The sequence below is a fragment of the Prionailurus bengalensis genome, chromosome C1 (genome assembly GCF_016509475.1).
Source record: "Prionailurus bengalensis isolate Pbe53 chromosome C1, Fcat_Pben_1.1_paternal_pri, whole genome shotgun sequence".
In the NCBI taxonomy this organism is placed as follows: Eukaryota; Metazoa; Chordata; class Mammalia; order Carnivora; family Felidae; genus Prionailurus; species Prionailurus bengalensis.
The window spans coordinates 57,922,987-57,948,434 of NC_057345.1; the positions used below are offsets into that span (position 1 = coordinate 57,922,987).

General features: G+C 35.6%; 1 protein-coding gene across 4 annotated transcripts in view; it reads left to right on the forward strand.

Annotated features, from left to right (window-relative positions):
* LRRC7 (leucine rich repeat containing 7) overlaps positions 1–25,448 on the forward strand; it is a 553,650-nt gene that overhangs the window by 221,905 nt on the left and 306,297 nt on the right. For all 4 annotated transcript variants that reach the window (XM_043575239.1, XM_043575241.1, XM_043575242.1 and 1 more), the window contains exon 4: positions 21,334–21,451. In XM_043575239.1, the coding sequence (XP_043431174.1) occupies positions 21,334–21,451 (118 nt within the window). The remainder of the gene's footprint in view (positions 1–21,333; positions 21,452–25,448) is intronic.

Here is a 25,448-nt window from a genome sequence, read left to right on the forward strand (position 1 = left end):
GAAGTGCATTGTTAGAGGTAATACTAGAACACAATCCAACTGGGCTTTTGGAATGCTAAATTGAGCCTTAGAGAAAATGTATGAACTTGCTCAACAGCAGGTGGCTAGTTAGGGTAGAATCAGAATTCAAATCTAGGTGTGTTTGATTCCAAAGTTTATAACTTTTCTACCATGACTACAAGTGGAAAAGAGACTCCAGCTATACTACAAGCCATCTTTTGTTTGATTTACTGATTGGCAGGGCTATCCAGCACAAGTTGGATTTTTAGTTACCTGTAACTGATCAAAGCATAAATAGAAAAAAACCTTGCTATCTATATAGGAATCTCTAAATTAATGCCATTCAACCCAATTGCTCACAAACCATATTGATTACTCTCTCTATAGACAAAGCCAAGACTTTTATAAATGTCAATTAGCCAGTTTTTTTTTTTTTTACCAACTACTAGTTACTAAAAAGGCAACAAAAGAAACCCCCAAGGTATACCTGTGGGCACACAAGCAACACCAAAACACACGTGCATATGCATGCCATTGCATCACTTGTCTTAAATATTAGAGAGATACCAGGAATTTGCCCCAAATGCTTAGCAGCAAGTTCAAAATTAAGAACATTTAAAGTGCTGCTTTTGGGGGCACCTGGGTGGTTCAGTAGGTTAAGCCTCTGATTGTTGATTTCAGTTCAGGTCATGATCCCATGGTTCATGAGACTGAGCACTGCGTCAGGCTCTGTGCTGACAGCGTGGAGCCTGCTTGGGATTCTCTCTCTCCTCTCTCTATGTCCCTCCACTGTTCATGCATGCTCTTGCTCTGTCTCAAAATACATACATACACACATACATACATACATACATACATATTTTAAAAAAAAAGTGCTGCTTTTATATTCAGCTTTTACTTTTTTTCTATTTCTTTTTTGGTATTATTAGCTTGCTACCATCAAGTGAAGTAATTATGGATATGTGAGTTTAAAAACATTTTCATTTAAAAACTTCCAAACGCATGTTTTTATCAAGAAGAATGGTTATGGCAAGGTTGCTATGCCTTGTATATTCAAACTGACAGCTGTTACTCCAATAAAATAGATATATCTCCTTCCTTCTAAGATGATGACAAATGCTAGAATAACCTTGCTGTTCTAAAGGAAGAAATGATTCAACAACACCCTTGTACAAATTGTTGCTGAAAAAGATCTATATTTTAAAAACAACAGCAGTGATGTTTATTGTTTTCTGGGATAAAATGTTTAGGTATTTCTTGTAGTTGTCATCTTTATGTGAGGGAGAAAAGAGCTCTTCTCTGCAGCACATTCAGTATTACTAAAACGCCCTAGAAGGGTTTTTAAGTGCCCCCTTTACCTAGAGCTGCAGTCTTATTTCATGCATCAGCACTGCCAAGCCCACACCTCCTACATCAACCTATCGCTCCACTGCTGCCGGGGATCTTAATGTTTCTTGTACCCCAAAACCCTCCCTTCCTTGACTGCCTCAAATCAAGTCTGAAGGATTTCTCCTCCCAGTGTGTCTGCCTCCTCACCCTTCCTGACAGTGCCTTAACTAAGACTCTTGTTGTTTTTAGCCTAGCTATTTTCCGACCACCCACCTGTCTGCTTCTGGTCATAGGTGCCAGTTGTTTCTCAAAAAACAAAAAACAAAAAAGAAAAACCTGAGTCAGTCACTTCCCCCAATTATGAACACTTAAGGAGTGAATATTAATGGATGGGAACAGTATAGAACAGTTTGAAAGGCACGTGAATCCACACATCCCAATTCTCTAGGTTAAAAGCAAGGTCTAGAAGTGTTTCTTTGGAAATAAAATGCACTTTGCAAAGGCCTCTTTTTATTATAGTATTTATTTCATTGCATTATATATTTTTTCTGTATTTATAACTACTAGCTGACTGTATACTTGAGGAAGGGGATATTTTGTTATTTATCTTTGGGTCCTGTCACTGTGTCTGTTACTGAGTAGATGTTCAAGGGTCCTCCCTGAATGCAAGCAGTCAGGAAGGAAGGGAAATGAGAAAAAAGGCAGAAGTAAGGAAGAAATGGAAGGAGGGAAGGAAAAGAAAAGGGAAGGGAGAGAGGAAGAAAAAAAACAAGCAAATGAACATCATAATTAGAAGCTTACAATTTTATTTTTTTACTCTATTATTTTTGAGTTGGCTTTTTCTAACTAAAAATAATTAACATTTGTATTAAACTAAAGAATCTTCAAATTGTTATTATAATGTGCATAAAATTATTATTTTTTAAACAGCTTTCAAAAGAACTTGGAAACACCATACTGCTTGAACACTTGTAAAGGGGTTCAAAAGAAGAACATCTAAGAAACCAGCCATTCAGCAATGCCAACTCATCAGACAGTCATTTTCCCTGTTGGAATCCCCTTGTGCCAACACATGGCATTAATAAACCTCTCATTGAATATTTATAATCTTATATGATACTTTTCTGGAAAAGTGTTTATTTTTTAATTCACAAGCAACTAATATTTTTTGTTTGTGGTGGAAAAATAAACATCTTATATCTTAGTTTTTCTAAGGAACTGTTTTGAGATATAGTCATTCACATTCATGACATTTTTATTGTGCCCTTAATTTTCCAAGTCTGAGTCTAAAGGTGGCAATAAAATGTTAATCCAAGTTATAACAGCTTGCATTTGTATAGCACCTCAGGGTTAGCAAAGTGCTATAACATATACTCACATTTACTCTAATTTAGGTCCTTGCTGTTAAATATAGTCCCTGAATCTGAGTTTCCTTCCCTAATCTTCCTGGGACCATAATGAAGGGTTCAAGGTTCCCACTGTCTTATTCACTCTTCCCTCTTAGGCAGCTGCCAACTTCTGTCAGTTGTCACTGTTATCTTTCCAAAACACAGATCTGATGGCGCAGAGGGAGCAGCGTGCTGCAGTAGAAATGGTTTTATAGCAGACAGAACCGAATTTGAATGCTGGCTCTGACACTTCTCAGGTGTCTGATACTGGAAAAGTTAACCTCCCCAGTTCTCTCATCTGCAAAGTAGGGATAATAATGCCTTCCTTGCAACATTGTTGTAAGAAATAGAGACGATATATTTTAAAATCTAACTTAGTGGCTTGCACCTATATAATAGACACTCAGGAAATGGCGCCAGGACCAGGACTATCTTGTTATTTACCATTCCCCTGTATTAGAAAATTCATGAAAGAACAATGGTTTACTGAGAAAGTACAGTGTGTCAAGCATGGCATGATACCCTGCAGATGCTGCAGGAACTACAGAAACTTACAGTCTAACAATCTCCAAATAGTGACATCCAGGCTTCAATAGGGATAAATATCAAATTTTGTGAGTGTACATGAGTAGAGCCAAGTAAACTGATATTAAGCTGTGACCTGAAAGACTGGAGGGCCTCATCTTGGAGATGGGGTAGAAGGGAGGTGGGATAGGGTGGAATGGAGAAAAGCTTCAGCTGAAGACCTGGCTTTGCAAAGACAAGGCAGAGTAAAGTGGGTACAGAAACTGGAGCTGCTGAGTGTGGCAGGAGATATGGTAATGCAGGCCAGTAGAAGGGAAGGTGTAAGGAAGAGACGGGACAGGGGAATGACAAGATGAGAAACAGGAGAGGTGAAAGGCATTGAAAGCCACATTGAGGAATTTGGGCTCTGCTCAGAAGAGAGCAGGAAGACAATGAAAACATAAGCAGGGGATGGACCTGATTACATCTGCTTTTCCAGAAGTAACATGTTATGACCTACTACAAGGGTTCTTAGCCTGCTCCACAGATCCAAGCATGGGCTTCTGGTGGTTTGCAAGTTCTTGAAATGGGTGGCAAATATGCATGTTTGTGCATGTGTGTGCGTGCGTGTGTGTGTTTCTGGAGATAGCAACTGTAAAGTTGACACAAATGATTAAAGATTACCATCCAAGCGCTTCCTGTAGGATAAAGCCTAGGCTCTTAGACCCTCTCACATTCTGGCTAAAACCTTCATTTCCTGTTGCCTTCCACAAAATTTAGATGGTCGCCACTTTTTTTTTTCTTTCCACCATTCCTAATATGTCTCTGAGCCTTTCCTCCTAGTACAGCTTTCTAGACTGCTCTGCTTTTCCCAGTCTATCTTCACCTCCCCAGCCCACCTTCTGCTCACAGAACTATCCCTTTCTTAAAGTTGGATGAAATGTTTCTACCTTCTTGAGGCATTCTCTGGTATTTTTCCCCTGCTATTCTCTAGCACAAGACAAAGTCACAGTCATAGATTTCTGAAGATCCAGCTGTAATAAGAGATAGATAAATAGACCAATGTACTAGAAATAGAAAGTCCAGAGACTAACTCATACTTACGTGGAAATCAGATATACAACAGAATTTGTCTTGTAAATTGGTGCAGAAATAATGGACTGTTTTAAAAATGGTGCTAGAATAACTGATCATCTATAAAGGGAAAAGAATGGATCCTTACTTCACATCCTTCTCAAAAATAAATTCCAAATGAGTCAAGTCAAAGCATTAAAGCTTTTAGAAGAAAAGAAAATAGGAGACCATCTGTACATATTAAAACTGAGGGATAAATTTGACTACTGTAAATGACTTTTTATCAAAAGATACCATAAAAAGAATGGAAAGAGGAGCCATGTATTGAGAGAACTGGCAAAGAATTAGTATCCAGAATATGTGATGGAACTCTTTCAAATGAATAAAACAAGAAAAATATGTTCAATTTTATTAGTTATTAGGTAAAATGTATTACCATTGTTTATCCCACAGATTGGGAAAATATTATATAGTCTAAAAATACCAAATTTCAGAAATAGTATGAAGAAACAAGAATTCTTATCCTTGGAGCACCTGGGTGACTAAGTCAGTTAAGCATCTGACTCTTTGTTTCAGATCAGGTCATGATCCATTGGTTCATGAGATTGAGCCCCATGTAGGGCTCTGTGCTGACAGAGAATCTGCTTGAGAGTCTCTGTCTCCCTCTCTCTCTTCCCCTAACCCGCCTGTGCAAGTCTCTTGTGATCTCTCTCTCTCTCCCTTTCTCTCAAAATAAATAAATATTTTTTAAAAAAGAATTCTTATCCTTGTTTGTGAGAATTTAAATTGTTACAGCTACATTGGAAAAAAATTTCTATAACTTAGTAAATTTGAGCATATGTCTACCTCCTTAGAGAAATTTCTGTATATGTGCACTAGCAGACATGTATAAGAATATTCTTAGCAGTATTGCTTTATATTAGAAAAAAAGGAAAAAAAGACAAAAGTCTGTCAATAACAGAATATATAAGAAAATTGTGTTATATGAAGTGCAAAGTAGTAACAGTGAATCAATAGATTATATACATCAACATGGAATAATTTTGATAATATTGAGTGACAGCAAGTTGCAGAAGAAACCATGCAGTATTATTCCAGTTTATATAAGTGGACTAATCTTAACAATATGTATTTTAGGATTAGTAGACTTGTGGTAAAAGTACAAATAAAAAGTGAGCAAATGAGTAAAATAAAATTCCAGAAACTGGTTGCCTCAAGATGGGTCAGGTAGGAAACAAAGGACATGACTGGGAGGAGCAGAAAGTAGCTTTTTAAACTGGATTGAGGAATATGGGGTTTTGTTGTATCATCATAATTTTTATTTTTAATTTTTTATACTTATTTAAATTTTTTTATACTTATTTATTTTCAAAAGAGAGGAAGAGACAGAGCATGAGTAGGGGAGGGGCAGAGAGAAAGGGAGGCACAGAATCCAAAGCAGGCTCCAGTCTCTGAGATGTCAGCACAGAGCCTGATGTGGGGCTTGAACTCATGAACATGGTTCCTTTGCTTAAGGGACTCTTCTTTATTTTTGTTTTTTTCTACATTATGTTACCATTTTTCTCTCTTTTTAAGCTTCATACTTAACTCATTCATTTCAGCCTTCTATTTTTCCTAATGTAAGCTTTGAAGGCGACAAATCACTCCCAATTTCTCGAGCTATCTCCTGCCATTCTTTTTTTTTTTTTTAATTTTTTTTCAACTTTTAGGTATTTTTGGGACAGAGAGAGACAGAGCATGAACGGGGGAGGGGCAGAGAGAGAGGGAGACACAGAATCGGAAGCAGGTTCCAGGCTCTGAGCCATCAGCCCAGAGCCTGACGCGGGGCTCGAACTCCTGGACCGCGAGATCGTGACCTGGCTGAAGTTGGACGCTTAACCGACTGCGCCACCCAGGCGCCCCTCTCCTGCCATTCTTAAAACACGTTTTATTATCACTTACTTGTATTTTGTAATGTCCAATATGATTTCTCCTCTGACTCAAGAGTTCTTAAATTTAAATTTTTACAAAACTTTTAAAGTTATCTTTTGGTTAATAATTTATAACTTGAATTATGGTCCAAGAATTTGGTCTTTTTATTACAAGTTCTTTGAAGTTTGTTGAGAATTTCTTTACATCTGGTACATGGTTGATTACAAGTTTTTCATATGCACCTTTAAAAACATTTATTTAATGTTTGTTTGTTTGTTTGTTTGTTTGTTTGTTTGTTTAGAGAGACAGAAAGAGTGTAAGCAGGGCAGGGACAGAGAAAGAAGGAGACACAGAATCCAAAGCAGAGTCCAGGCTGTGAGCTGTCAGCATACAGCCCAAAGCCCAGCTTCAACCCACGAACCATGAGATCATGACCTGAGCTGAAGTCAGATGCTCAGCTGACTGAGCCACCCAGGTGCCCCTCATATGCACTTAAAAAAAAAATTACTATGTAATGGTTGAGTTCAGTGTTCTCTATGTGTCCATTAGTTCAATCTAGTGGCCATCAATTCTATATCTTTTCTTTTATTTTTGTTTGTTTATTTTTTATTTATTTTTATTTTTAATATAATTTATTGTCAAATTGGCTTACATACAACACCCAGTGCTCGTCCCAACAATGGCCCTCCTCAATGCCCATCACCCATTTTCCCTGTCTTTTGATTTGCCTCCATCCCTCTCTGTAACTAATTTTTCCCCTTCCCTTCTCCTATGGTCTTCTGTTAAATTTCTCAAGATCCACACATGAGTGAAAACATATAGTATCTGTCCTTCTCTGACTGACTTATTTCACTCAGCATAATACCTTCCAGTTCTATCCATCTTGCTGCAAATGGCATGATTTCATTCTTTCTTGTTGCCAAGTAGTATTCCATTGTATATATAAACCACATCTTCTTTATCCATTCATCAATTAATGGACATTTAGGCTCTTTCCATAATTTGGCTATTGTTTAAAGCACTGCTATAAACATTGAGGTACATGTGCCTCTATGTATTAGCACTCCTGTATCCCTTGGGTAAATTCCTAGTAGTGCTATTGCTAGGTCATAGGGTAGTTCTATTTTTAATTTTTTGAGGAACATCCACACTGTTTTCCAGAGTGGCTGTACCAGTTTGCATTCCCAACAAAGTGCAAGAGGGTTCCCATTGCTCCACATCCTTGCCAGCATCTGTAGTTTCCTGATTTGTTCATTTTAGCCACTCTGACCAGTGTGAGGTGGTATCTCAGTGTGGCTTTGATTTGTATTTCCCTGATGAAGAGTGACATTGAGCATCTTTTCATGTGTCTGTTGGCCACCTGGATGTCTTCTTTAGAGACATGTCTATTCGTGTCTTTTGCCCATTTCTTCACTGGATTATTTGTTTTTCAGGTGTTGACTTTGGTAAATTCTTTATAGATTTTGGATACTAACCAAAATTGACTAACCTTTATCCAATATGTCATTTACAAATATCTTTTCCCATTAAATCAGTTGCCTTTTAGTTTTGTTGATTTATTCCTTTGCAGCACAGAAGCTTTTTATCTTGATGAGGTCCCAATAGTTCAATTTTGCTTTTAATTCCCTTGCCTTTGGAGATGTGTCAAGCAAGAAATTGCTGTGGCTGAGGTCAAAGAGGTTGTTGTCTGCTTTCTCCTCTAGGGTTTTGATGGTTTCCCTGTCTCACATTTAGGCCTTTCATTCATTTTGAGTTTATGTTTGGGTATGGTGTAAGAAAGTGGTCTAGTTTCATTCTTTGGCATGTTGCTGTCCAGTTCTCCCAGCACCATTTGATAAAGAGATTTTTTTGTCCATTGGATGATTTTTCCTGCCTGTCAAAGATTAGTTGGCCAGACATTTGTGGGTCCAATTCTGGGTTCTCTATTCTATTCCATTGGTCTATGTGTCTGTTTTTGTGCCAGTACCATACTGTATTGATGATTATAGCTTTGTAGTAGAGGCTAAAGTCTGGGATTGTGATACCTCCCACCTTGGTTTTCTTCTTCAATATTACTTTGGCTATTTGGGGTCTTTTGTGGTTCCATACAAATTTTAGGATAGTTTGTTCTAGCTTTGAGAAGAATGCCAGTGAAATTTTGATTGGGATTGCATTGAAACAAATGAAAATGAAAACACAACAATCCAACCCCTTTGGGATGCAGCAAAGGCAGTACTAAGAGGAAAATACATTGCAATCCAGGCCTGTCTCAAGAAACAAGAAAAATTCCAAATACAAAATCTAACAGCATACCTAAAGGAACTAGAAGCAGAACAACAAAGAAAACCCAAACCCAGCAGAAAAAGAGAAATAAGAAACATCAGAGCAGAAATAAATAATATAGAATCCAAAATAAAAAACAGTAGAACAGATCAATGAAACAGAGTTGGTTTTTTGAAAAAATGAACAAAATTGGTAAACTCATAGCCAGACTTCTCAAAAAGAAAAGAGGGAGGACTTAAATAGATATAATCATGAATGAAAATGGCTTTATCACAACCAATCCCTCAGAAATATAAGCAATTATCAGAGAATATTATGAAAAATTATATGCCAATAAACTGGACAACCTGGAAGAAATGAACAAATTTCTAGACACCTACACACTACCAAAACTCAAATGGGAAGAATTAGAAAATTTAAACAGACATAAAGCTAGTGAAGAAATTGAATCATTTATCAAAAATCTCTCAGGAAATAAGAGTCCTGGACCAGATGGCTTCCCTGGGGAATTCTGCCAGACATTTAAACAGAGTTAAATACCTATCCTTCTCAGGCTGTTCTTTTTGTCTGTTTTCAATAAATTTTTGAGATATATTTGTTAAAATACCCTATTATCATGTTACCTCCATGTAGGCAAGTTAAACTTTTCTTCAAATATTTTCAAGGTAATGATAGTAGGTGCATACAAGTTTAGAGTTATATATTCCTCATGAGCTGGTATTTATTAGCAGATGGGCACTCTCTCTCTAGTAATACATTTTGCTTCAAATCATTATTGTTGCATAAACTTTCTTTTGATTAATTATACAAGTTTTATTATTTTTTCATCAAGTTTTCAGTGGATCACTAGTAATAAGATATAGCTTGACTTCTTTTAAATGTTTATTTATGTATTTTGAGAGAGAGTGTGAACAGAGCTGGGGAGGGGCAGAGAGACAGAATCCCATGCAGGCTCTGTGCTGCTAGCACAGAGCTGGATGCAGGGCTCGATCCCATGAATGATAAGATCATGACCTGAGCCAAAATCAAGAGTTGGATGCTTAATGACTGAGCCACCCAGGTGCCCCTCACTTGAATATTTTTAATATTAATATACATGATAGTTTTTGTTTTTAATTGGAGAAACAAATCCATATTTATTGAAGGCTACTCTGGGTATATTTTCATTAATATATTCCATACTAGTCTTCATTTTTATCTATATTGCTTCTGTTAAGTATTTACTTGTTTTCCATTATATTTACTAAATATATATGTTTTATTTTTATCTTATTCCATTTATCTTGCTTCTACCCTGTAGGAAATTATGCACCTTATTAATATTGCTTTAGTTGTTACCCTAGAAATTTTTTAGCTACTGTAGAAATTAATTTAAAGTTAATCAGTATCTTTAACCTCCTCATAAAGCAAATATCTGAGACTTTTTTAATAAGATTATCTTTTCCCTGATACATATACTTTTCTTCTTCAGAATTTTAGTTCTATGTAGATTTTTCCAGCTTTATTGAGCTATTAGTGACATGAAACATATATAAATTTAAGGTATAGAGTGTGATGATTAAATACATGTATATATTACAAAATAATTACCACAATAAGTTATCAGTAAGTTACCACATCTCCATCCCTTCACATAATTATGATTTGTGTGTATGTGTGTGTGTAATAACATTTAAGATCTACCTTCTTTAAAACTTTCAACTATATAATATAGTATTGATAATTATAGTCACCATGCTGTGCATTAGATCTCCAGATCTTATTTATCTTATAGCATGGAATTTATAACCTTTAACCAATATCTTCCCATTTCTCCCATCCCACAGTCCCTGACAACCACCATTCTACTTTCTGTTCCTATGAGTTCAAATTTTTTAGATTCTGCATATAATTGAGATCATACAGTATTTGGCTTTCTCTCTCTGATTTCTTTCACCTAGCATAAAGCCATCAAGATCCATCCATGTTTTCACAAAAGGCAGGATTTCCTTCTGTGTATGGTTGCATAGCATTCCTGGAGATACACACACACACACACACACACACACACACATATATATATATATGTATTTTGAAAGAGAGAGGGAGAGAGGCAGAAGCAGAGGGAGAGAGAGAATCCCACCCAGGGTCTGCACTGTCAGTGCAGAGTCTAATGTGGGGCTCGAACTCATGAACCATGAGATCATGACTTGAGCTGAAATCGAGAGCCAGACACTTAAACAACTGAGCCACCCATGCACCCCACACCATACCTTCTTTCTTCATTCATCTGTTGATGGACACAGGTTATTTCTATGTCTTGGTATTATGAATATGCTGCAACGAATATGGATGTGGAGATATCTCTTTGAAGTAAGTGTTTTCATTTCCTTTGTGTATATACCCAGAAGTGGGATTGCTGAATCATGTGGTAGTTCTATTTTTAATTTCCTGAGTAAACTCCATACTGTTTTTAATGGTGGCTGCAGCAGTTTACATTTCTACCAAGAGAGCACAAAGGTCCCCTTTTCTCCACAGCCTTGCCAATACTTGTTTCTTGTCTTTTTGGTAATAGCAATTCTAACAGGTAGGAGGTGATGTGTCATTGTGGTTTTGATTTACATTTCCCTGATGATTAGCGATGTCAAGCATATTTTCATGTACCTGTTGACCATTTGTATGTCTGCTTTGGAAAAGTCCTTTGCCCATTTTTTGATAAGATCATTTTGTTTTTTTTTTATTTTGTTTTAGTATTGAGTCATATGAGTTCCTTATACATTATGGATATTAGCCCCTTATTCGATAAATGGTTTAAAAATATTTTCTCTTATTCCGTAGGTTACCTTTGTATTTTGCTGATCATTTCTTTTGGTGTGCACAAACTTTTTAGTTTGATGTAGTCTCACTTGTTTATTTGTGCTTTTGTTGTTTGGGTTTTGATGTCACATCCCCAAAATCTTTGCTAAAACCAATGTCAAAGAGCTTTTTACCTATATTTTCTTTTAGTAGTCCTACAGTTTCACATTTTACATTTAGTATTTAACTCATTTTGAATTAATTTTTGTAAGTGATATAAGATAGGTGTCTGATTTCACTTTTTCCCATGTGGTTATCCAGTTTTCCCATCACTATTTACTGAAGAGACTATCCTTTCATTTATTGGCTACCTTGTCAAAAATTAGTTGAATGTATATAAGTAGGTTTATTTCTGGGCTCTCAATTCTATTCTGTTGATCTATATATCGGTTTTTATGCCACTACCAAACTGTTTTCAGTTACATTTATGTATGTATGTACGTACGTATGTATGTATGTATTTACCTATCTCTTTACTTTGAGAAAGAGAGAGAAAAAAAGGCATATGGACAAGCTGGGGAGGGGAAGAGTAGGTGAAAGAGAATCCCAAGCAGGCTCTGCACTATTAGTGCCTGATGCAGGGCTCTATCCCACAAACCTTGGGATCATGACCTGAGCCAAAATCAAGAGTTGGACACTTAACTGACTGATCCACACAGGTGCCCCCTTATATTGATGTTTTAAACCTTAATTAAAATTTTTGCCATTTTTATTTTTATATAGCCAATGCTTCTTTAGATTTAATGAACTGTGTATTTTAAATTTTTAAAAATGTTAATGCTATTACTTCTTGTAGCTCAGACCTCTCTGCTAGAGTCATTTGCCTTATTCCTAAAAGATACTCTTTGACAGTTGTTTTGGTGAAAGTGTCTTGGTAGTAAACTCAGTTTGTCTTTTTCTAAAAATGTTGTCATGTTGTCCTTTTCCTAAAAAGTAGCTGTAAATACTACATTACTTACTCTTAGTATTTTAGTAATAACATCTAATGAATCACTGCTTTAATTGGTAAATCTTCTTTCTCTTTCTCAATCTTTAGAAGGTAATCTTTCCTCTTTGGTAATATTTAAGATCTACTGCCTTTGATACTCTGCAGATTCATATAAGTTTACATATAGTTATTTTTGATTTATCTTATTTAGAATTTGTTGAGCTTCCTCAACCTGAAGATGAGGGTCTCTCAACAATTCTGGAATTCCTTAAGAACCTCATCCTCTTTTTCTCTACTAAATTTTATGTACATTTCAAAAAGCTCTTCTTACTGTATTCTTCATGCCATCTAACCAGTCTTTTCTATTTTCCATCTCCATTTCTTTCATTCAGTTCATTTCTTCTTTTTTTTTTTAATTTTTTTTTTTAATTTTTTTTTTCAACGTTTATTTATTTGTGGGACAGAGAGAGACAGAGCATGAACGGGGGAGGGGCAGAGAGAGAGGGAGACACAGAATCGGAAACAGGCTCCAGGCTCTGAGCCATCAGCCCAGAGCCCGACGCGGGGCTCGAACTCACGGACCGCGAGATCGTGACCTGGCTGAAGTCGGACGCTTAACCGACTGCGCCACCCAGGCGCCCCTGGTTCATTTCTTCTTACCATCTAGTTCACAATTACTTTCTCCAGCCATGTTTATTCTTCTGTTCTGTGAGCTCTTTTTGATAATGTCTTGTTTTATCATCATGCTTTCTTTCAAATCATACTTTTATTTCTGTGTATAAATTGCATTTTGTGTTTTATAATTCTAGTATTTGCATTATTTAGAGGCAAGATTATTTTTCTGTAATATCTCATTCAGTTGATTAATTGTATATTTAGTGATTTTTTTTTAATGATCCCATGTTTCTTGGAACTTTATCTGTGGGAATTCATTGAGGCCTGAATTTAAAATACATTCCTTCAGAGGAGACTTGTATTTACTTTTACCAGTTATTTGGGGGCAGTAGTAATCTAGACCACCTGTAACTCTGGATTGGGTTTTAAGGAGCTTTATAGAAACTGTGAATTCCACACCCTAACTCCCCTAACTCACTGGAAGATAGGCTGTGGTTGGAAATCCCTAGAAAGCTAATTTTTGTTTTTCTTTCTGTGTCTTTTTTATTTCTTCCTTTCTTTTTCTTTTTCCCTACCTTTTTCCTTTCCTTTCCTCCCTCCTTCCATTCCTTTTTTGTACCAGTTTTCCTTCTTTCCCTTCCTTTCCTTAGTTGTTTCTTTTTTTTACCTTTCCAACTTTTTTCTCTCCCTCCTGTCTCTTCCTTTCCTTTCCTTCCCTTCCTTCCTTCCATCATTCCTGTCTCCCTCCATCCCTCCCCTCCCCCTCCCTCTCTCTCTTTCTCTCCCCTTCATTTCTTCTTTCTTTCTTTCTTTCTTTCTTTCTTTCTTTCTTTCTTTCTTATTCTTTTCTTTCTTTTTTCTCACTTCACTCAGAGCCAAACTGAAAAAAAACATGCATTCCCCACCAACCCTCTTTGCAGGACTGTTTTTTCTAGTTCATTCACCCTTAGGAGATCCCAACTCTAACTGGTGTGGTCTGTAAGCCAAGCTCCCACTCTGTTCAGATCCCAAGCAGTTTTCCATCCTTCTATTTACAAAACAAAACAAAACAAAACAAAAAACACCTCAGTCTTTAGGCACCAGGGACCAACAGATATCACTGGAGCAAAAGTTAAATATAGACCTATTTAACTCTATGCATTATAATTTTCTTTGTTATTCTGGAATTTGAGGAATTCTTGTACTTTACAGCCAGAATTTAGTTGTGTGTGTGTGTGTGTGTGTGTGTGTGTGTGTGTGTGTGTAGCTCTGCTTCACTACAATGTTTTTCTTTGAATAGTTAGTCCACCATACTGTTAAAAACAGAAATTGACAGTATCACTTCATGTCTTTATTTTCAGTGCTAAACATAGACTATAGCATATGATAGGTATTCACTAAATGTATTTTAAATGCATGTAAATGTTGTAGATTCAGAGCATTCACTCAAAGATCCAAGTCTCCTCATGCTTTGAAACTAATTATCTGAAACTAGTTTCAGTTACACAGTCTTTGAGTGGGAATATCTTTAAATGCTACAGAAAGTCCCATTATTATCCCTCTTTCGCCTTCATCTGGCTAACTTGTGCTGTCTCTTGGGTGATCCATTTTTTCATTGCCCTGTCCAGGTGTACTCTCATGAGTCAACCCCACCACTATCATCAACATAATTTGGTGCAGATATTCTCCTTTTGTGTTTTCATCACACCTGATATTTATCTTGGCAGACTTTTTATTCACATTGTATCTAATTTATTGTCTAAATATTAAATTGTAAGCAATCTGATCGCAGTTGCTGTGTCTTACTCACTTTGTGACCCTTTCACTTAGTAGTATGTAGTTTGTAACAAGTATCAGTTAATGGTTTTCCATGAATAAACGAATATTATGCCTTTTAGAATATACATTTTTGGCTCCGAATATGTTTTATTTCAACACTCAGACCTTATCTTTTGTATCAGCTCTCTCAAAAAATATCTAACCATTGGGGCGCCTGGGTGGCTCAGTCAGTTGAGCATCCCACTTTGGCTCAGGTCATGTTATTACGGTCCATGAGTTTGAGCCCCACGTTGGGCTCTGTGCTAATAGCTCAGAGCCTGGAGCCTGCTTTGGATTCTGTGTCTCCCTCTCTTTCTGCCCCTTCTCCAATGTCTGTCTGTCTGTCTGTCTCTCTCTCTCAAAAATAAATAAACATTAAAAAATGTTTTTAAAAATCTAACCATTGCTTTCCGGAGTCAGTAATTTAAATTGTGTACTCTTCTCAAACCAATTTCTGTCAGAGTTAAACTGCTTCATTTAGCCCAAGAACACTTCACTACAAAAATATTTTAAGACTCAAAACAATTTTATTGTTTTTGAAATGTGAAATATCATTAACAAATGAAAACCAGGATAACCATTACCATTAACAGGCTTACTCTATTAACTATTAATTATGTTTTCTCTTTTATACTGTATGAAAGAATTGCAGCTATTTCATAATCATTATTTCATTTTCATTCAAAGCTTGAATCTTGCAAGAATCACTAAAATGCCTTCTTAATTTCTTTGCCAACTTGTAGACGTTTTGACTCATGTTCAAAGCTGACTGCTTTGTTCATGAAATTTAGATTCCACTGAGATTGTTTACCTATCTGAAATTTCCAGTTCAGTGAAGTACCACTCTCGGCTGGAATTTGCCGCTTTCCTCATTTTTCCCTTGGCTTATCTAAGTGTACTTTCAAAGATATTTATTCAGCATACACTATGTACAAGACACTGTGCTAGCTGCTTTGGCATATACAAAGGTGAAACAAGTTGATATCAAGATGAATTAAACAAGACTCTTGCCTTCAAAGACCTCATCATATAGAAAAGTAAGAAATCAATTACTATAGGTATGCCTCTGTATCTGCATATATAAATACTCAGAATGTCTAACAGTTATCAAGCTCTTACTATGTGCCTAATACTTTTACATTTTCATAAGTTATTCATTTCATTAAATCCAAGGCTATTAATCAATACAATAAGGTATGCCATCATGTGCCACTAAGAAAGGTACACTCCTTAAAAATTGTAACTTGCTCACGATTGTACAATTCATTACAAATATCAAAGATGTTACTATGTAAAAAAATGCAGTACTTAAAATTCATGAAATATATTAACTCGTTTAAATATCTCAACAACCCTTCAAGTTAGGTAATGTTATTTTCCCATTTTTACAAGTTAGGAAATTGATAGAGTTCAGAGATGTTAGGTAACTTGCCTAAGATCACACAGCTAATAACTAGATGCATGGGAATTAAACCCACATCAAGCTGATTCAAAATGCCATGCTTTTAACCTCTATACCAGAGGAGTCTTCAATTCTCCATGTAATAAGGCGTTTAGGAGTTTTTAGAACTATGCTCTGGACATAGATCATTTAAAAGTGAAAAAGAATATAGTGTCCTCTATTAATTATTCTTTTTATTTTATTTTTTCCAAGTTTTTATTTAAATTCCAGTTAGTTAACATACAGTGTAATATTAGTTTCAGGTTTAGAGCTTAACGATGATCACTTTTATACAACACCCTATGCTCATCACAACTACCCTCCATAATAGCCACCACCTATTTAAACCATCCCCCTGCACACCTCCCCTGTAATCATCAGTTTGTTCTCTACAGTTAAGAGTCTGTTTCTTGGTTTGCCTCTCTCTTTTTTCCCCCATGTTCATTTGTTTTGTTGCTTATATCCACGTATGAGTGAAATCATATGGTATTTGTCTCTCTCTGACTTGTTTCACTTAGTATAATAGTCTCTTTGCTCCATCCACATTGTTGCAAATGGCAAGATTTAATTTTTTTTTATGGTTGAATAATATTGTATTGTATGTATATACCACTTCTTCTTTATCCATTCATCAGTTGATGGACATTTGGGCTTTTTCCATAATTTGGTTATTGTTGATAATGTTGCTATAAACACTGGTGTGCATGTATCCCTTCAAATCAGTATTTTTTGTATCCTTTTGGTAACTACCTAGTAGCGCAATTTCTGGGTCATACGGGTAGTTTCATTTTTAACTTTTTTTTTAAAAAAATTAATATTTATGTATTTTTGAGAGAGAGACACAGTGTAAATGGGAGAGGGACAGAGAGTGAAACATAGTATCTGAAGCAAGCTCCAAGCTCTGTACTGTCAGCACAGAGCCCAACATGGGGTTTGAACTTAGGAACCATGAGATCATGACCTGAGCCAAAGTCAGACACTTAACCAACTGAGCCACCCAGGTGCCCCTGATTTTTAACTTTTTGAGGAACCTCCATACTGTTTTCCAGGGTGGCTGCACCAGTTTGCATTTTTTCACCAACAGTGTTAAAGAATTCCCTTTTCTTCATATCCTCACCAACACCTGTTGTGTCCTATGTTGTTAATTTTAACCATTCTAACAGGTGTGAGGTGATATCTCATTGTTAATTTTTATTTGTATTTCCCTGATGATGAATGATGAGCATCTTGTCATGTGTCTGTTAGTCATCTGGATGTCTTCTTTGGAAAAATATCTATCTATGTCTTCTGCCCATTTTTTAACTAGATTATTTAGGGTTTTGGTATTGAGTTTTTTAAGTTATTTACATATTTTAGATTCTTTTTTTTAATGAAATTTATTGACAAATTGGTTTCCATACAACACCCAGTGCTCATCCCAAAAGGTGCCCTCCTCAATACCCATCACCCACCCTCTCCTCCCTCCCACCCCCATCAACCCTCAGTTTGTTCTCAGTTTTTAACAGTCTCTTATGCTTTGGCTCTCTCCCATTCTAACCTCTTTTTTTTTTTCCTTCCCCTCCCCCATGGGTTCCTGTTAAGTTTCTCAGGATCCACATAAGAGTGAAACCATATGGTATCTGTCTTTCTCTGTATGGCTTATTTCACTTAGCATCACACTCTCCAGTTCCATCCACGTTGCTACAAAAGGCCATATTTCATTTTTTCTCATTGCCACGTAATATTCCATTGTGTATATAAACCACAATTTCTTTATCCATTCATCAGTTGATGGAAATTTAGGCTCTTTCCATAATTTGGCTATTGTTGAGAGTGCTGCTATGAACATTGGGGTACAAGTGGCCCTATGCATCAGTACTCCTGTATCTTGGATAAATTCCTAGCAGTGCTATATCACATATGTCATTTGGAAATATCTTCTTCTATTCAGAAGGTTGCCTTTTAATTTTGTTGATTGTTTCATTCACTGTGCAGAAAAGCTTTTTATTTTGATGAAGTCCCAATATTTATGTTTTCTTTTATCTTCTTTGCCTCAGGAAACATATCTAGTAAGTAGTTGCTATGGCCAGTGTCAAAAAGGTTATTGCCTGTGTTTTCCTCTAGGATTTTAATGGTTTCCTATCTCACACTTAGGTCTTTAATCCATTTTGAATTTATTTTTGTGTATGATGTAAGGAAGTAGTCCAGTTTCATTCTTTTGCATGTTGCTGTCCAGTTTTGCCAACATCATTTGTTAAAAACTGTCTTCTCTCCGTTATAGAAAATCCAACCCTCCCCCACCCCCGCAAAATTGCCAGAACTGATACATGAATAAAGTCACAGGATACAAATTCAGCATACAGAAATCTGTTGCATTTATATACACCAATAATGAAGCAACAGAAGGAGAAATCAAGGAATCAATCCCATTAACAACTGCACCAAAAACCATAAGATTCTTAAGAATAGACCTAACCAAAGAGGTAAATGATCTATACTCTGAAAACTATAAAATGCTGAAGAAAGAAATTGAAGATGACACAAAGAAATGGAAAAAACATGCTGTGCTCACGGATTGGAAGAACAAATATCATTAAAATGTCAGTATTATCCAAAGTAATCTACACATTTAATGCAGTTCCTATCAAAATACCACCAGCATTTTTCACATAGGTAGAGAAAAATAATCCTAAAATTTTTGTGGAACCACAAAAGACCCCAAATAGCCAAAAAGATCTTGAAAAAGAAAAGCAAAGCTGAAGGCATCACAATTCCAGACTTCAAGCTATATTACAAGGCTGTAGTGATCAAGACAGTATGTTACTGGCATAAAACCAGACATAGATTGATAGAGCAGAATAGAAAACTCAAATTAACCTGCAACGATATGGTCCATTAATCTTCAACAAAACAAGGACTTCTAATTAATTCTTGAGATAAATTGAGAATTTTGTGGTGATGATGAAGCTTGAATTTAAAAAAAAAAAGCTTTTTGAAAATAATTTGTCCGAATTTTGAATAAAATGGTTATAGTAATCAGATTAAAGAGTTAGTACATCTTACCAACATCAATCATGAGGCATTTGAATTTCCAAAATCTTTATATGTATAACTAACCACATTGCATGTGGGTGGACCTAATGGTCCTAACAGAATGATAGAGACTGCGCAAAAATTTAAATTCACATCTACCATGAGTATAGACATCTGTTTTTCTATTTTTTAAAGGGAAAATTAGTAATTAGTAAAAACAATCCATCAAAGTTTTTGTTTGTTTGTTTTTGTCTTTTCAGTTTTTTGGTTTTTTTGTTTTTTTAGGTTTTATAAAAAGAGGTAGTGACACTTCTGTATGGCATTTTGAAATTCTAGCACTATGTTAAGTATTGGAAATAATCTTTATAAGGAGCCAAAAATGACCAACCAAGAGCAAGAAACTGTATGTTTTATCTTAAGGAAAAACCAGTGCAATCTAGTTTTTAAAAAACTAATGAATTAAGAAATAACAACCATGTATTACATTGTTTTTGCCTATAAATAACTAATTCCATGAAAGAATAAGCACTAGGTAAATGCTCTGTGGGCCAATTGCATAGTCCTGGATACCAGACACTTTATCTGTGGAAATTCAGCAAAATACAATTAGAAATGTCAAATAGAAAAAAATCTCATTAAGATAATTCTTCCAGAAATAAATAAAAAATTCTGCCCCAACTGTTCATATCTTGAGTAGTCAAAATGAGATTGACAGAGCTAAAAAACCTAACATTGTTTCCCAAAATATGGTACTGGAAACACCCGCATTAAAATAATCAGATCAGTAGAGTGTATTGTTTAAAAATGCAGATTTTGAGGGGCACCTGGGTAGCTCAGTCGGTTAAGCGTCTGACTTCGGCCCAGGTCATGATCTCACAGTTCATGACTTTGAGCTCCACATGAGGCTCTGTGCTGACAGCTTGGAGCCTGGAGCCTGCTTCGGATTCTGTGTCTCCCTCTCTCTCTCTGCTTCTCCCCAGCTCATGCTCACAGTCTGTCTCTGTCAAAAATAAATAAACAACAACAAAAAAAAATGCAGGGGTGCCTGGGTGGCTCAGTTGGTTATGTGTCCAACTTCAGCTCAGGTCATGATCTCCTGGTCTGTGAGTTGGAGCCCCGCGTTGGGCTCTGTGCTGACAGCTCAGAGCCTAGAGCTTGCTTCAGATTCTGTGTCTTCTTCTGTCTCTGCCCCTCTCCTGCTCATGCTCTGTCTCTCTCTGTCTCAAAAATAAATAAAAACATTAAAAAAAATTTTTTTAATGCAGATTTTGATCCCCATCCCAGACCCATCATGTCAGTACTTCTTTGGGTAAAGCCCAAGAATCCACATTTGAAACAAGCACCTCGATTTACCAGTGATTAAACCATGCTGGATGTAAGAACCATTGCTTTAACACTTAACTCTTCTCCACGTAGTACTTTGGACTGATGGCAGATATGAACCAATCACTAGTGATTTTTTTAGCTAAATATCAGAAGTTAAATGTTTTGGGGCACGTGGATGGCTCAGTTGGTTAAGCGTCCAACTTTGGCTCAGGTCATGATCTTGCAGTTCGTGAGTTCAAGCCCCACTTTGGGCTCCATGTTGACAGCTCAGAGCCTGGAGCCTGCTTCAGATTCTGTGTCTCCCTCTGTCTCTGACCCTCCCCTGCTCACACTCTGTCTCTCAAAAAATGAATAAACATTAAAAAAAATCTTTTAAATAAAAAAAAAGAAGTTAAATGTTTTATTTGCTAGATGTTTATGAAGCACTGTGGAGGGACACAGAGAAATATGAGCCCATGTATTCAACTGTATCACAGTACTTGCATGCCAAATAAACAACTGTCAAATATGGTTAAATGGAAGTAATACGTGGTTGCAGAGAAAGAGAATTGAGGTTACCCTGGCAGCTGTGGGAATAGAAAGGAAGGGACAACTCCAGAACATATTTGAAAGAAAAAAAATCAATAGGATCAGTGGCAAATTGAACATTAATAGTAAACAGTAGGGGAAGAAACAGAATCCCTTGTGTTTTGAATTTGGATAGCAGAGAATAGTGAGGCACTAACATGGAGATGGAAAATGAAGCATTCTGAAAAGAATTGAGAATATGAGTGTGGAAGAAGGTGAGACTTTTGCAGCTGGTCCTTTTATTACCCCATTTATAAAGATGGTGATTTGAATTTTGTTGCTGAGTTTATGTATGAATGGATTTAACCAAATTGAAATCTAATTAATCATTATTTTTTTTACAGCAATTGTTCAACTGTCAAGCTCTAAGAAAACTAAGTATTCCTGATAATGATCTTTCAAATCTGCCAACCACTATTGCTAGTTTAGTTAATCTTAAAGAACTCGACATCAGTAAAAATGGTAAGATTCTCATCTTATCTCTAAATAATTTGAATTTTTATATGAACACATGCTTTGTTTTCTGTTAGCAAATGATATAACACTTTTTATTTGATTTTGTTTTAACTCCAAGTTAATTTTGTTGAAACGTTAAATCTTAAACTATAAATCAAAGACAGAAAACCTCTCTCCCCTCCACTTACTAATATCTGTGGCTCACTCAGGCCTTATTTCCCCCCTGTATTCAGATATGTGATTTAATCTTTTGCAGAACATTTTACTATCTTTACACCATTTATTTTCCTCATAATCAGAGTAAAATTTTTTCCTACATGTTCAATGAGGTGTACCTATTCACTGTACTTGGAATTGAACTCCCAATTTCCCTTACTTTGCTCCATGTTTCCACATAACACTGACCATCTTCTCAGTATTATAGAATTCACTTACTTATTATGGTTACTGCCTATCTTTTCCTGCCTCAGATTGTAAATTCTGTTATTAGGCAGGAGGGATTTTTCTGTTTTGGTCACTGATATATCTATCTCAGATGTCTTGAGCAGTGGCTGGGAAACAATAAGTGCTTAGTAGTATTTGTTATATTCTGGCCAAACTCACATGTGTGGTGATGTTAATGCTGATGCTAATGTTGATGTTCATGTTGATGACATTTTCCTTTAAATGTTTGTGGGATTTCCTGTGTTCTCATATATTCATAAATCTTCCAAATTAACTTGGCTCCTTATTTTACTAGAATAAAAGAAAGATTAGTCAAAAGGGTTATGTCCAGGCACTATGAGGATATAAAACATTACCCTCAATCATTAAACAAGTTGGTTAAACTTGTGTGTGTGCATGTATGTGTGCATGTATGTGTGTGTATGTGTGTGTGTACATGTGTGTGTTGCTTTTTTTTTTTTTCAGGCAGTATGTTTGGTGCCAAAGGAACAGGCGTAAACAAAACAAGTCCCTCCCTTCATGAAACTTACATTTTAATGGATGCATTAGACATTAGACAAGTAATTATGGATGATTTAATAAACAATTAGTGTGAAGATACGTTGGATGTGAAGGGCATGTATACTAGTAGAATAAATTCAGTTGGTGTGGTTAGGGAAAGTTACCCTAAGAAATGATACCTAAGCCCAGACAGGACAAATAGAAGTTGTTATTCAGTAGCTGTAAAATTTCATTTATGCTGGATGAGTAAATTATAGAGATCCACTTTACAACATGGTGCGTATAGTTAACAATGTTGTGCAATTCAAAAATTTTTAAGAAGGTAAATCTCATATTAAATGTTCTTACCACACAAAAAATATGGAGACACAAGGAAACTCTGAGATGTTTTGGATAAATCTATTACCTTGTTTGTGGTGATGTTATCACTGGTATTTGCATATGTCCAAAGTCATTACGTTATATATATTCAATATGTGCAGTTCTTTGTGTATCAGTTATACTTCAATAAAGTGTTTTTTTAAAAAAAAGGAAACAAAAAAATAAAGGAAAAACTAATAAGCATACTAAAAAAAAAATAAGAAGAAGAAGCAGCTAGGTAAGACTGGTTTGACATTCTAGGTACATAAGGATCTTAATGTGTCATTAAAGACCACCAGAAAAATCTCTTGATCACATGTAAACGTAGCATACCTAAGAAACTCTGGAACATCCCATTTAAAATTAAGATCCTGCTGTTATTATCCACTAGATACACACTCTATTTCCTTTCCCCATTTCATTTTCTTTATACTATTTATGAGAAACTGACATACTACATATTTAAATTGTTTATATATTGTCTAGAGTCCCATTTACTAGAATTAAATTCAGTAATGTTCCAATTTTGTTGTTCTAGTCACTGGTATATCTTTATTGCCTAAAACAGTGTGTGGCATACTATAGAAGCTCGATAAATATTATTGATTGAATTCATGAATGTTCCTTTCGGAACATGAAACACTTGTTGATAGTACCAGTGTGAATTGCTAGTGATTTCTTCAAGTCTATCAGTCTAAGAGTCATGGAGACATCTACAGTGTCACTAGGGAAATAGGACTAACACCTATAAATAAATATCATGAGGCTGTACAATGAGATACTTAAGTATATGGCACAAGTTACAATGATAAATTCTTAGAAAACTAAGACTATTTTATTAGGGAATTATTCAATAAAGGCTATGGATTGAGGAAGTGAGAACATTTCATTTGAAGAAAACAGTATGCAAATGGGGACACACACATCTCTCTATACCAACCTGACTTACCACTTGGAGGGTTTTCAGGAAGACAATTCTAAAAGGACCACATGTTGACTTAGAATAGCAACTAAATTTAAATCCATTGAAAGATGACATTACATCTACCTTTATTAAGAATAGATTTATAGGCCACATATTTGTGTGGATTGATATTTTGGTACATATATATTGCTTATATATTTACATATATTAACACATCAAGTTCTATTTTGAAATTACAATTTATGAAAAATATTATATGGACAAATATAATGCATCCCTTGGTTTTCAGTCAGCTTTAGCTGAGTATTCTGAGTAAATAAATATCTATTTTTTAAGAGGATTAGAAAAAACTTTTCTAAATATAAACATGAAATTCGTAAGAAATATGTTATTTTTATAATTATCTCCTAGTGGCCCTCTTGCATCAAGACATTTTTGTTGCCAGGAAGTGAATTGAGAGTTGTATGTCCTCAATTCAGAAAGAACTCTGTGAGCATCCTTAGAAGTCCTTGTGAATATTATTAGGGACTTTTTGCTGTGCTTATGGTCTCTATGTTCTGGAAATATTTATGCAAAAATACATGCTAGACATGTCAAAATAATCTGTAAAGTTAGCAGCACAAAAGGTTTGAGGAACACGATGATATATCAGCCATTGCTAAAAGTTACACAAACAGTAAAAGATTTTGACACATCAATACTTTCACAAAATTGTACCTAAAAAAGCTATCCCTGAAATCTGTGGCAGAGATCTAGATAGTTACTTAAGAGCCATAACTCATCCTTTGGGAATCTGTCAAGGGAAGAAAGACTAGATAGGAAAAAGTAAGGGCAGTGTCAGCATCACCGTTGACAAGGTTGGAATAGTCCTGGTGGAAGAGTCAAGGCATGAGAGAATATAATCTGCATTGGCATTTAGGTACAGACAGTAAAATGATTAATTTGAGGCAGTGACTCACTTAAGTACTCGTCAATCTAGGTAAAAATTTGCTTGAAATGTGCTTGAATTTGATATGTGACCTTTTATGACAAAACTAATTCACTCGGAGGCTGAGGTTAAATCTGATTTTAATTGTCCATGTGGCCCCCAATCTTTACTTTTCACATCCATTTCTGCCACTTGAAATCCTGTTCACTGTTTAACTTCCATAATTTAAAATTACTCTTTTATATTAAAACATTAGATAAGTGAACTATTGTGTATAGAAAACATCTACACTATTTGTGTGAATAGCTTTCATCTACCTCTCTAACTACAACTCCAAAGGACCCATATCCCCTTGCATTTCATCCTCAGGTAATGCCAGATTGTTGTTCCCAAATGCATCAGGCTGGCTACTCATGACACAAGGAAACAATACTATTTTGTCTGCCCCAAATATTCCTTCCTTCCCACTGCTGTAACTCCTCAACCAGAGTCCTCATCACCTTTAAGAGACATTTCAGATGTGATTTATTCTGAGATACATTCCTGACCTTTATACACAAAGAGAATTAATTGTTCATTCGTCTGTGATAACTTTATGCCTTGTATATATTTTCATTTTGAACTTATCTCACTGTTTAATTTCTGTATACCCTTATATATATGATTATATTATGCAACTCTTGAAATCAGGCACTATCTTATTCATTTCTGTATTTGGAGCTGCTAAAACAAAGGCCAGCAACCATGGCAGGTGCTCAATAAATATTTGGCAAATAAATAAACATTATACAGAAGCATTTTTTAACAAATATACACTTGTATATTTATATTATATTCCATTAGGG